Source organism: Sebastes fasciatus, chromosome 16 (assembly GCF_043250625.1).
Source record: "Sebastes fasciatus isolate fSebFas1 chromosome 16, fSebFas1.pri, whole genome shotgun sequence".
Classification (NCBI taxonomy): domain Eukaryota; kingdom Metazoa; phylum Chordata; class Actinopteri; order Perciformes; family Sebastidae; genus Sebastes; species Sebastes fasciatus.
The window spans coordinates 32,400,748-32,415,017 of record NC_133810.1 but is presented as its reverse complement, the minus strand read 5'-3'; the positions used below and the strand labels follow the sequence as shown (position 1 = coordinate 32,415,017).

Here is a 14,270-nt window from a genome sequence, read left to right as displayed (position 1 = left end):
TTAGAAGTTTATCCTACAGGTCTTGTGCTCCGCAAAGTCATTAACAACACTGCTTTAGAACCATGTCCTTTTTAATTGGAATGTCCTGGCCGTGCATGCGACGTGGCACGCTGTTTTAAGATGAACATTATATATACAACTCTCTCCTTAGCTTTCTGTGGTCCATGTTCAGTGTGGTACACACCATGATACCAAACAGCACAGTGACTACTTTTCACCCTTTAAATAGGCAGACTGACTGATTACAAGTTTGAAGATACATGTGATACTAATTACAGGACACACCTTAGTTTAACGTGTCCCTATGGTCACATTATTTTACATCTTTTCTAGGGGTACCATCCTTTTTGTCCAGGCCAGTTTCATTAGTTTGTTTTTTAAAATGATTCTGTTGAACCACAATTCAAAATCAATGTCTGATTTTCATTAGTTCATTTTCAGTACATTTTTATTTATTATTACTTTTGTCAGTTTCAAGTTATTTCAGTGACCATTGTGGGTTTTTCTTTCTTTAACGGAAGGGTACCAACAATGTTGTCCACATATATATATATATATATATACACAGTATATTATTCAGGTTAAACAACTGGGGTAAATAAAAAGACCTGTTGATAACTTGACCTGTGCATTTGAAATCCTGAATTTTACTGCCCCCCCAGTGGTCACAGGTAGTAACTGCATCATATCATTTTTCAAACTGACGCCATTGCAAACTTTAGTAGGAATAATACAGTTATCAATACTGATTCAATTCTTTAGAGGTAGGCTATCAAAAAGACAATTAGTATGTTCATAATAGCATCTGTATTTCTAATGTATAGTTTGTTTAAAAAAAACAATATAAAGCCCTGCATCATGTAACGTTCTGAGAACCCTGAAATGGTGAAGTCTGTGTGTGTGTGTGTGTGTGTGTGCGTGTGTGTGTGTGTGTGTGTGTGTGTGCGTGTATATGAATGTCGATCTATTCCTAATAAATGATATGTTTTCAGTTATACTCAACTTATGTTGATTTACACTGTAGCCTACTCAAGGTGACATTTGATGTGACTGCTCTGCTGTCTCATATGAACCTCTGTGGGATGAATGCTCATCGGTAGATTCTTGCTCGTCTCCTGTATGAAATGGATGTATCCTCACTGTCCTGCATTATTATGAACCATAGTAACGTGGTTATGGGTCATCCATTCACTAACTCACTCCCTCTTCCTCTCCTCGCAGTTCTCATGCATTAGCTCCGTGTTGTTGACTGATTATGTTGTGGCTGCTTCGACATACAGTCGCCTATGTTGATGTTCAAGTTTGCTTTTCTAAAATCAGAGTTGTCTCTGCTGTTGCAGCGCGTTTTTGCGCTGCGTAAAAACTACGTGGAGATCATCCGGACGAACCGACGCACGAAAAATTCTAGTTTAAAGTCAAGGACCTTCATATTTTCTATCTGCAGACCTGATGGCTCGTGGTAATCAAGTCTGCTGCTTTATTATAAATAGATGTTGGTCTGGATGCTCTGAAACTCTTTTTCAGCAGGTAAATGGATGAACAGTTCATCGGAGGAATTAAGGTAAATAAGAAGTAATGCTGTAGTGGTGCTGACCTTTTTAACATGGCAGCTAGAAGCAGTGACAGTTAACCTGCAGCAGTAAGATAGAGTAGGCTACCTACACAAGATTATTTCCTACAGGCGGTGAAAGAAATGGCCTGTGTGTCCTAGAATATCACAGGCAGCACAGAAAACCCCCTCACCCAAGATATTAGTAATATCAGCATGTATGACATCTCTGCAACGTTATTACAAAAAGTTTGATATATAGGTAAAGCTTGACTCATGCAGAACTGTATCAATGCAATACTTGAAAATGTTCTGCATACATGTGGATCACCTTACACCCGTTTTTCATCTACTTTTCTCTGAAAAAATGATTGCCTCTACAGGTTTTTATATTGGTGAAATGTAAAGGAATATGAATAGAAACTGCACTATGGTCTGTTAATGGTGTAGTAACAATATCAACCGAAATATTATCAATATTCATAAGTGTAAGCATTTAGTCCAGGAAATGTTCTCCTCAAAATATCAATCAGATTAAACTTTTCAATAAACATCTTTAGATTCTCAGCTACTGCACTAATGTCACGTGGTGGCCAACAGTCAATAGAGTTGTCTAATAGGTCTCCAATCTTCGATATTTAATCTATCTTTGTTTGTTTTTGGAATTCATGTAATTACCCCGTGCCTTAATGTAGTAGGGAGCTCAGCCTTTTGAACACATTCTGTAAACATTGCTAGTGAGAAAGTTTAGAAGTAAAGGTTTTGTAAAATCCCCTGTCCGACCATCATTACCTGGGGACTTGTTTTTCTCTAAGACATTTAATACATTCAGTAATTTCAGGTAAAGATATCTCCTTCTCTCTAAAATCTCTAAATTCATCATTTAATTAAGAGGCGCAGTTCATCTCAAACGAGCCTGATATGTTCCGTGATGTCATGTGTGACGTCATTGGCATCCGTAACCTAGGTTACATAGACGCCGCTTTCCACATTCTGTTCCGTGATGTCATGTGTGACGTCATTGGCATCCGTAACCTAGGTTACATAGACCCGCTTTCCACATTCTGTTCCGTGATGTCATGTGTGACGTCATTGGCGTCCGGAACAGAGTTTACCTATAGACCCTGTTTTCCACCTTCCGTTAACATCCTCTCTCTTAAAGAGAGGACGGGCTCTGGGAATGCCCCCAAGTCTGTGTTGGATGCTCTGCGACCTGCTCTAGGGCGCGTCCCAACACAGGCTTGGGGGGGAGGTTCCAGAGTTTTTTTGTTTGTTGTTAGTTAGTTAGTTTGTTGGTTTGTTTGTTTGTTTGTTTGTTAGTGTTAGTATTTGTTTGTTTGTCTGTTTGTCTGTTTGTGTGTTTATGTGTGTGTTTGTTTGTTTCTCTCTCTCTCTTTCTTTCTTTCTTTCTTTCTCTCTCTCTGTCTCTCTCTCTTTCTTTCTGTCTTTTTTATTTATCTCTCTCTCTCCTCTCTTTCTCTCTCTTTCTTTCTTTCTTTCTCTCTTTCTCTCTCTCTCTCTCTCTCCTCTCTTTCCTCTCTCTCTTTCTTTCTTTCTCTCTTTCTCTCTCTCTCTCTCTCTGAGTGCATGCTGGAGTGGAAGACGGTGAGAGCGTGTCTGAGCGTGATTGTGTTTTCTATCTTTTGTTTGTTTGTTTGTTTGTTTGTTTGTTTGTTTGTTTGTTTGTTTGTTTGTTTGTTTGTTTGTTGGTTAGTTGGTTAGTTGTTAGATTTATAACTGTAGTTTGAAGTGTGTTCGGCTCCGGAGCGGTGCCGACCGGCTCGGCTGGGAGTCATGCCGGCTCTTGGAGTCGGAGGCGGGGGGCTGGAGAAGCTCACCCGCCGGCATGGAGTTAAACTCTGTCCAGCTGTTACCTGCTCCGTTGAGGATTGCAGTTTAGCAATCGGAGAAATGGTCGGTTATGGCCCTGGAGAAGCTCACCCGCCGGCATGGAGTTAAACTCTGTCCAGCTGTTACCTGCTCCGTTGAGGATTGCAGTTTAGCAATCGGAGAAATGGTCGGTTATGGCAGTGTTAAGTCCGCATCCAGAATGAATAATGGAGTCGTGATCTTTCTGGACAGCGTTGATAAAGTGAACGTGGTTGTTGAACAAGGTGTGGTGATTAAAGACACCTTTGTTCAGGTAGTGCCGCTGGTTAATCCGGCCAAAAAGATCATTCTGTCAAAAGTCCCTCCATTCATTAGTAATGAAATGTTGCAGAGGGAACTGGTGAGACATGGACATTTAATGTCTCCAATTAAACTGATTCCTCTGGGCTGTAAATCTCCTCACCTGAAGCACGTGGTTTCCTTCAGAAGGCAGGTCTTCATGATTCTAAAGAACAACACTGAGGAGTTAAACTTGATGTTGAAGTTTAGGGTGGAGGAGTTTGACTACATTGTTCATGTGTCTTCAGGGAGAATGAAATGTTTTGGCTGTGGAATGGAGGGTCACCTCATCCGGACCTGTCCACAGAAACAAAATGCTGGGACACATAATGGTGAGCCTGCAGCACCAAGTCCAGAACAAGACAATACTCAGAGTACACATAGTACACAGCAGGATAATACTCAGAGTACACACAGTACACAGAAAGACAATACTCAGAGTACACACAGTACACAGAAAGACAATACTCAGAGTACACACAGTACACAGAAAGACAATACTCAGATGAGCTAGTCAAGATGAGGAGCACCTTCAGCCACAGACTCATCCCTCCTCGGCACAACACAAAGCGCCTGGGTCAGTCCTTCATGCTGGTAGCCATCAGGCTCCACAACCAAGGCTGACCCCCATATGACAACTATTAGGACTTTTAAGAAATTTAAACATGCACTATCTGGCGCACTTTACACTCACTTTACACTATACATCCTATATACCACTTTATTGCTGACTGCACATATGTACATATTACATTTATTTATTTATTGTACATACTACATTTATTTATTGACGGACTGTACACACTATGTTCACCCATTCACTCTGTATCTTTTATATCTCTATTATTGTCTTTAGAATTTTTGTATACCTTTACCTCTCCTGTGATTCACTCTGTTTGCTGATGTTGCTGCTTTGACACCTGAATTTCCCTCCGGGGATTAATAAAGGTTCATCTTATCTTATCTTATAAAGAAACATATAAAGAAAACTTTAAAAGACAGACAAACTGTTATTTATGTGTATTTATGTTGTTATTAAACTGTACAGGTAATATGGTGTGGCTAAAGTAATGGAGAGTGAGAGCTCTTGGTTTTTCTGAGGATCTGTGTTAAGAGGTGCTGTTCTCATTGGCTGGCCTTCGATGACGTCGCTGCTGCGGATTGGCTGAGGACGGCGGGGTTGGCCAATTTAACTTCCGGGTAAACAAACAGCTGATAGCAGGTCGATGGCTGTCAGCTGTTTTTGCCCAAATAATAATAATAATAATACAATAAACGGATTAAAAGTGAAGCCGAAATAACTACATAATGATGCTGATTAGTAAAAAGTCTAAATTCATGCTTTGTCAGGTCTGTTACCATGACGACAAGCAAACAACTTTTAAATTGCTTGTTTTCTGAATGGAGTCTGGTATGTATATATTGTTACACACCACTTATGTGATGAATGCTTTTGATACACATGCTTTAAAGGTCCCATATTTAAAAAAGTGAGATTTTCATATCTTTTATATTATAAAGCAGGTTTAAGAGCTTTATAAATACTGTTAAACTATCAAAACGCTCAATAAACGGAGAAATACACACAGCCCGTATCCAGAAATTGTGTGTTTGAAACAAGCCGTCAGGATTTTTGTCCATTTGTGATGTCACAAATATACAATATTTAGATCATCACACGGTTTTAAACGTAAACATTCTAAATGTGTCCCAGTTTATTTCCTGTTGCAGTGTATGTAAATAACATCAGCTGACAGGAAGTAAACATGGACCCAAGCTGTTGCCTAGCAACGCAATTCCTTTGAAATGAGCTAAAACGGAGCGTTTCAGACAGACAGTGAATACAGGTATATTCAGGCAGACAGGACGAGGAAAATAAAGTTTTTTCTTTTAACATTACAGCATGTAAACTTGTTCTAGTAAAAACACAAAACACAAGTATGAACCTGACAATGAGGACGATATGGGACCTTTAATATTTATATATATATATATTTTATATATATATTTTTATATATATATATATTTATATTTATTTATATATATGCATCATGGTTAATTGGTCACAGATTTTGTAGGCAAAATGCTAAGATTTATATTTAGTAGTAGTAAATAAATAAATAATAAACAATCAGGTCCTTTTGATGAGTATTTTATTATTATTATTTCACAATATATATATAATGGCTAAGATGCTGCTTTTCTATTGCAACACTTTCATCACTTCTTGCATCTACTGGGCGGTTTACCTGAAGACATAATAAGTTGCACAATGAAGACATGTAGTGATCCTCCCAGGGTCCAGAGTTAGGAAACAGCAATCACAATGTAGTTTTCCACTAACAATGTTGTTAACAAATGTTACACAAATAGATACATAAAGATATATATATATATATATATATATAAAAAGAGGTGATTTTACATTTACAGAATAAACTGACCATGTCATAAAATGATGAATATTGACCCAACTATAAACCTGATACAGCTGTTGTGACGTAGTTGGTGAGTATAGAGTTGTACGGTGACCTGTGGCATCTGCACATACTATACCTGTCAGAAGGACTTCATGACATGACGCAGCTTGTCTGTTTTCTTGCACAGAGCACATCACTGTCCTGTCAGTAGCAACAGTAGCCTGAGGGGTTAGAGGAGACATAAAGACTGTTGAATTCACGACAGACTGCCGGAAAAACCTGACTAAAATATCAGAATATGGCTCAGAATATAAGCTTAAGCAACAGATAGAGAAGTCATGGTACCTTGGCCAGCTGCTCCTGTTAATGCTGTATGTATGAGTATCACTTCCATACCACTTATTTTATTTAAAGGATAGTTTCTGTATTGACATGTCATGTGTCATCATGGGGGATTTTTCTTGTCTTGGCTGAGCAATCAAAGCCAATCTCCTCCTTGTCATCCATAAATGGAATACTTCTTCTTGAGTCACTGAGGTAGTTAGTTGCTCAACACGCCCACTCCTCCAACAACGCGTCTACTCCTCCTCAGCCTGTATATATATAACAGCTGACTCCAGCAACGCAAACACAAGTCACATTAAAGTGAGGAAGCATGAGGTCTTGCAGTCTGTGCATCGTACTGAGCCTACTGGCACTCACAGTTTACTGTGTGCCTACAACACCACCACCACCACCGGTCACTGTGCAGGATGAAGGCTTTGCAGAGGTGTGTATGTTTACATGCATGTGTTCTCACTACTTTGCATTTAAGATGTGCATTTTGGGGACTTTTCTCACCTTCATTTTACAGAACTACCTGAAGAACTTCTTCAACCTGACAGAGGAGAGAGGTCCAGCCACCAGACGGGGGATCAGCCCGGTGAGCAGGAAGCTGAGTGAGATGCAGAGATTCTTCGGTCTCCAGATCACCGGGACGCTGGACGCCGACACCGTGGTGATGATGAAGAAGGCCCGCTGTGGCGTCCCGGACGGCAACATCGCCCGTTTCTCCACGTTTGGAAGTAACCTCAAGTGGGAGAAAAAGAGCCTTACCTACAGGTGAACTGATCTGAAGTGAGAAAGTAAAGTGTGAGAGAGTAATATCATAGTAAGTCTAACTAATAATTCTTCTTGACTATTTGTATGACAGGATAGTGACCTACACACGTGACATGCCTGTGTCAGAGATAGATGACTCCATAGAGAAGGCGCTGCAGGTCTGGGCCAAGGTCACTCCTCTGAGATTCACAAAGATCAGCAGTGGCACCGCTGACATCATGATCTCCTTCGGCAGCCGATGTGAGTACAGAATGAGTTTCAGAGGTGGAAGAAGTACTCAGATCCTTTATTTAATAAAAGCAGAAAAAGTCTAAAAATACTCTATTACAAGTAAAAGTCCTGTATTCTCAGTGTTAATTATCAAAAGTACTCACTATGCAGAATGGCAGAGTGTTTAATTATTAATATTATATTATATTATATTATGTTATATTATATTGTATTGTATTATGTTATATCATATCATATTATATTATATCATATTATATTATATTGTATCGTATTATATTATGTTTTATTATATTATATTTTGTTATATTATATTGTATTATATTATATTATATTATATTATATTATATTATATTATATTATATTATATTATATTATGTTATATCATATATTATATTATGTTATATTATATCATATTATATTATATTATGTTATATTGTATTATATTATATTATATTATATTATATTGTATTATAGTATATTATATTATATTATATTATCTTATATCATATATTATATTATGTTATATTATATCATATTATATTATATTATGTTATATTGTATTATATTATATTATATTATATTATATTATATTATATTATATTGTATTATAGTATATTATATTATATTATATTATCTTATATCATATATTATATTATGTTATATTATATCATATTATATTATGTTATATCATATCATATTATATCATATTATATTATATTGTATCGTATTATATTATGTTATATTATATTATGTTATATTATATTGTATTATATTATATTATATTATATTATATTATCTTATATCATATATTATATTATGTTATATTATATCATATTATATTATATTATGTTATATTGACTTATATTATATTATATTATATTGTATTATAGTATATTATATTATATTATATTATCTTATATCATATATTATATTATGTTATATTATATCATATTATATTATATAATGTTATATCATATCATATTATATTATATCATATTATATTATATTGTATCGTATTATATTATGTTATATTATATTATGTTATATTATATTGTATTATATTATATTATATTATATTATATTATGTTATATCATATATTATATTATGTTATATTATATCATATTATATTATATTATGTTATATTGTATTATATTATATTATATTGTATTATAGTATATTATATTATATTATATTATCTTATATCATATATTATATTATGTTATATTATATCATATTATATTATATTATGTTATATTGTATTATATTATATTATATCATATTATATTATATCATATTATGTTATATTATATTGTACTGTATTATATTATATTATATTATCTTATATCATATATTATATTATATTATATTATATCATATTATATTATATCATATTATATGATATTGTATTGTATTATATTATATTACATTACATTATATCATATTATGTTATATTATATTGTATTATATTATATTATATTATATTACATTATATTATATTATATTATATTATATTATATTATATTATATTGTATTATATTATATTATATTATACTGTATATTAAAATAGTGCTGCATCATATTTTACATACTCTTCATGTACAGCATGTTGCATGGAAACTCTTGATCTCAAAAATAACTAGTAACTAAACACGTCAAATAAATGTAGTGAGGTATAAGTATGATATTTCCATCTGAAACATTGTGGACTAGAAGTATAAAGTAGCATGAAATTTAAATACTCCAGTAAAGTACACACACCTCAAGTAATGTACTTTAATATTTACCACTGATAACTTGAGCTTGTTGATCTGCTATGGTGTGTATTTGGGTGGCATATCCCTTAATTACTGGCAATGCAGTGCAGTTACATGATGTACCGTATATCACTCAACATAACAAAGAGACAACAATCATTCCACTGGTGGCGTGCTGGTGCCTGCAGGAACCATCTTTACCATGTGTTAAGGGTTAAGAGGGTGTTGAAAAAGGCTGGTTGTGATATCCCACAAAGAAAACTTAGCTATACAGAAGACATTTGTGTTGTGGGGTAAAATAGCAACGATGCATTTGGAACAGCCAGTTCTGAGTTTACAAAAATACAAGAAGTGTAGAGCAGGAGTCAGCAACCTGCGTCTCTTCAGCTCCTCTCCAGAGGCTCCCTGTGGATTTATAAACATGGAAATGAATAACTGTTCTTTGTTTACATTTTCATTTTTATTTATCGTTGTTGTAGGTCTATGGTACGACGGTACGACGGAGTATTAGGGCCACATTGAGGAAAAATAAATTAATCTGAGATTTAGAGAATAAAGTCATAATTTCGTAGTATCTGGTTGGAGTACTGGAGGTTGTAGGTTCCATCCTTATTTGGCAGGATGAGTTTTGAGGTCTTACTTCAAATAAACAAGTCAAATACAATAGCAAACACCGCATCAGTGTATCTGCTCAGATAGCTCAGTGTGGTAGATAACTGGTCGTAGTATCCGGTTTGAATACTGGAGGTTGTGGGTTCCATCCTTATATGACACGATGAGTTTTGAGGTCTTACTTCAAATAAACAAGTCACATACAATAGCAAACACCGCATCAGTGTATCTGCTCAGATAGCTCAGTGTGGTAGATAACTGCTCGTAGTATCCGGTTGGAATACTGGAGGTTGTGGGTTCCATCCTTATGTGACACAGTCTGTTTTCAGGTCTAACTTCTAATGACCAAGTCAAATATACGAAGAGAACAGTCCTCACTGCGTGTGGCATTGGTGGCTGGGTTGCTGAGTTCTGGTTCGGGCTGCGGCAGATCGGGGTTCAATCCCTACCCTCATCAGTGTCCGGTGCCCGACAGTGGTGTGAGACGAGCGTCTCCTCCCAGGGTTTACCAGAGATACAACTGAGGGGTTATGCATCAGTATATATGTTAAATATATACTTTTATGCGACGCATGTGATATTAAATGCGAAGTATAAATATATTTAATATAATAATATATATTATATAATATATTAAATAATGTTATATGCGTAGCATATAATATTATATGCGTCGCATAAAGTATATATATTAAATAATATCATATGCGTCGCATACAATATTATGTGCGTCGCATAAAAGTATATATTTAACATATATACTGATGCATAACCCCCCAGTTGTATCTCTGGTAAACCCTGGGAGGAGACGCTCGTCTCACACCACTGTCGGGCACCGGACACTGATGAGGGTAGGGATTGAACCCCGCTCTGCCGCAGCCCGATCCAGGAACTCAGCAACCCAGCCACCAATGCCACACGCAGTGAGGACTGTTCTCTTGGTATATTTGACTTGGTCATTAGAAGTTAGACCTGAAAACAGACTGTGTCACATAAGGATGGAACCCACAACCTCCAGTATTCCAACCGGATACTACGACCAGTCATCTACCACACTGAGCTATCTGAGCAGATACACTGATGCGGTGTTTGCTATTGTATTTGACTTGTTTATTTGAAGTAAGACCTCAAAACTCATCGTGTCAAATAAGGATGGAACCTACAACCTCCAGTATTCCAACTAGGTATTCCGTCCAGTTATCTACCACACTGAGCTATCTCACCAGATACACAGTTGCAGTGTTTGTTATTGTATTTGACTTCTTTATTTGAAGTTAGCCCTCAAAACTCATTGTGCCATATAAGGATCAAACACACAACCTCCCGTACTCCAACCGGATACTACATCCAGTTATCTACCACACTGAGCTATCTCACCAGATATGTTGATGTATTGTTTCTTTTTGTATTTGACTTCTTTATTTGAAGTAAGAGCTCAAAACTCATTGTGTCATATAAGGATCAAACTCACAACCGCCAATATTCCAACCAGATATCTACCAACCTGAGCTATTTCAAAAGTCATAACATAGCATGTAAAAAAAGTTGTGTTCGAAAAATGCTATTAAAAAAAAAAAAATTCATGAAAAAAAGGCATACTATTGTAGGACAAAAAATGTCATGAAAAAAGTAATATGTCAAAAATATTTTGAAAAAAAAGTCATTCTGTAGCATGTTGAAAATTTGTACAAAGAAAGTCGCAGTATAGTATGTCGAAAAATGTTCTTAAAAAAAGTCATATAGTATGCAGAATTTTTGGGGAAAAAAGTAATAGTATAGTACGTTGATAAATTCTTATCTACCACACTGAGCTATCTGCCAGGATACACTGGTGCAATGTTTCTTTTTGTATTTGACTTCTGCATTTGATTTGGCCCTCAAAAATCACTGTGTCACATAAGGATCAAACCCTAACCCTAACCCTAACCCACAAACTAGAGACCTAGAGCATTCAGAGGATGGATGGCTTTCCTAGCTAGATTGACAAGGAGAATTCTTGGAGAAATGTCCAAATGTCAAAAGGTTTTGATACCAAATCACAGCATGTCTTTTTCTACTGTGTTCCTCAAGGTCTTGGTGTCTTAATGTGGTCTTTTGGAGGGATTGTTGCTAATCTTTTATCAATTCTCCCAATGTAAAAGGAGGTTAAATTCAGCACCAAATCTGTGTAACAAATGGTATCAACCCAAAAAATGATGCAAGAACTTATGAGACATAATGTACACCCCTTCTATGTGGCATCTACTGTTGACTTTTATTATCTACTCCTGAACATCCCCTTTCCCCCAACCCTACCCCCCTACACAAGGGGCTGGAATGGTAAGAGGTTAAATTCTAGATGTGGGTTGAGCCCCTGCAATGGACTGGCTTCCTGTCCAGAGGGGTGTATGGCTAAACTGCTTCATGACTAAAAAAAAGCAGTAGATAATCTCCTTAGCAATGAGCCACATCAGCTCAAACAGGGCTTACTTTTAAGACTATAAACAGACTGACTACCCGTCAGATGAGTGTATTCTGTGCAGTTTTGATGCTCTTTCATCTAATGAAAACATCTCACTGAATTGAGGTGGAGTGATTAGGATGCTTACATATCCACCAATTAGGCCTCAGGGTAATACAAACTGCATGATGACAGTCTCTACATATATGTAGTCCTGTCACAGAGGAAAGTGAACCAACACACTTTAGATTTAACATTTGTTCAACGTGATTTTCTTGATAAACCAGTTTCTACTGTCTGTATTCACATCAGTGTGACTGATATGAGGTCAACTATTCACACCGTGAAGCAAAGAAACCCACTGCATTAAAAACACAACGAGCACAGATGAAGAACAAGAACTCCCAACACCTGCAGCTTCATCACATTCCTGCTGTTTCTAACGAAGACACACCTGCCAGGTGTTATTTACCTGCACTGTACGTAGACAAGGTTTCAGCCATAACTACCTGTACTGTAGGTGTCACAACTAACATTTATCAGACAATTAGACTCAACAACATGAACACAGTGATGCTGATCAGAGAGTATCAATCTGAATTATGATTATCAGCTGAAGAAGCACCTCACTGATATTCATTATTAACATTATACAGGACAACCTGACATTTATTGATCAGAGTCAAACTGTTACAACTAAATATACCATTAAAGTTGAACCCAGACTGAGCTGTCTCACCTTAAACAAGCTGATTACTTTAAACACGGAATATCTTTGATTTATGAAGTAAAGCACTAATGTAATATCATATGAATGACAGCTAAAATCATACTTTGTTTTGTTAAAAACTACCTCAGGTTACTTCCAAAGCCAGTTTGTGATTATTAATAAAAACGTATTATGTTGACAACTGTGCAGTGTTGGAGGAAGTATTCAGATCCTAAATAAATGTGCTAATACCACACTGTAAAAATACTCTGTTACAAGTAAAAGTCTTGCTTTGAAAATGTTACTTAAGTAAAAGTATGTAAGTATAATCAGGAAAATGTACTTTAAGTATTAAAATAAAGAAAACGTCCCCTGTGACTGTTAAACTATGACATATTATATCATTAGATAGATTTATATATAATAAAATAATTAAAAAGGAAAAGCAGCAAATCGTCACATTTGTGAAGCTGGAACCATGAAATGATTTGGCTTAAAAAATTACATAATCAAAAATAGTTGCCAATTAATTTCAGTCAATCGATTAATAAGTTAATCGACTAATAGTTTCAGCTGTACATTTTCACATGTTTGTAAAGTAACTAGTAACTAAAGCTGTCAGATAGATGTAGAGCGTAAATGCAGATAAATGGAGTAAGAAGGACAACTTGTCCCTCTGAAATGTCCTGCAGTAGAAGTATAAAGTGGCATGAAAGTAAATGTACTTTCTAACACTGTAACTGTGTAACATTAGGCCATCAAATCAGCAGAAAAACAGGAGATTGATTTATAGAAAATAATCTATTTAAATCACAATATTAGTGAGAAAAATCACAGCTTGATATATTTGTTTAAAATGTTCAGCCCAACTAGCTGTGAAGTAATATTTAAATGTAAAGTGGTTGGTTAACTAGCTACAGCCTCAGTAACATGAGATCTATGTAACATCACCCAGAGAAGGATCTTAACGCCCCCTAGTGGCCACGGTCGGTAACTACACCTGCATCAATATCAAGTTAGAGGAATTACATACAAGACACACTTCCGGTTACATCCTTCAAAATAAAAGAGAAAGAGATGTAGTTATGCTCTTTGTCCACAAGAGGGCAGTGTAATTATGATTTTAATCATAATGATTGTGACTAACTACAGCTGTTTAGGGTTAGGGTTAACAGCAGATCTCATTATTTTTTATCTTTATTTTATTGTTATGTTTTATTGTTTATATTTTATCATTTATATTTTGCTTTATCTGATCTTAATTAATTTATTATTATTATTAAT

General features: G+C 35.5%; 2 protein-coding genes across 2 annotated transcripts in view; one reads left to right on the top strand and one right to left on the bottom strand.

Annotated features, from left to right (window-relative positions):
* Positions 1-14,270, bottom strand: part of LOC141752673 (protein NLRC3-like) — a 782,294-nt gene that overhangs the window by 4,868 nt on the left and 763,156 nt on the right. The gene's annotated exons all lie outside the window — the stretch shown is intronic.
* LOC141752697 (collagenase 3-like) lies at positions 6,748-7,561 on the top strand. The gene is made up of 3 exons (XM_074610837.1): positions 6,748-6,907; positions 6,992-7,239; positions 7,331-7,561. The coding sequence occupies exons 1-3, from the start codon at positions 6,794-6,796 to the stop codon at positions 7,551-7,553; spliced, it is 585 nt and encodes a 194-aa protein (XP_074466938.1). The 5' UTR covers positions 6,748-6,793; the 3' UTR covers positions 7,554-7,561.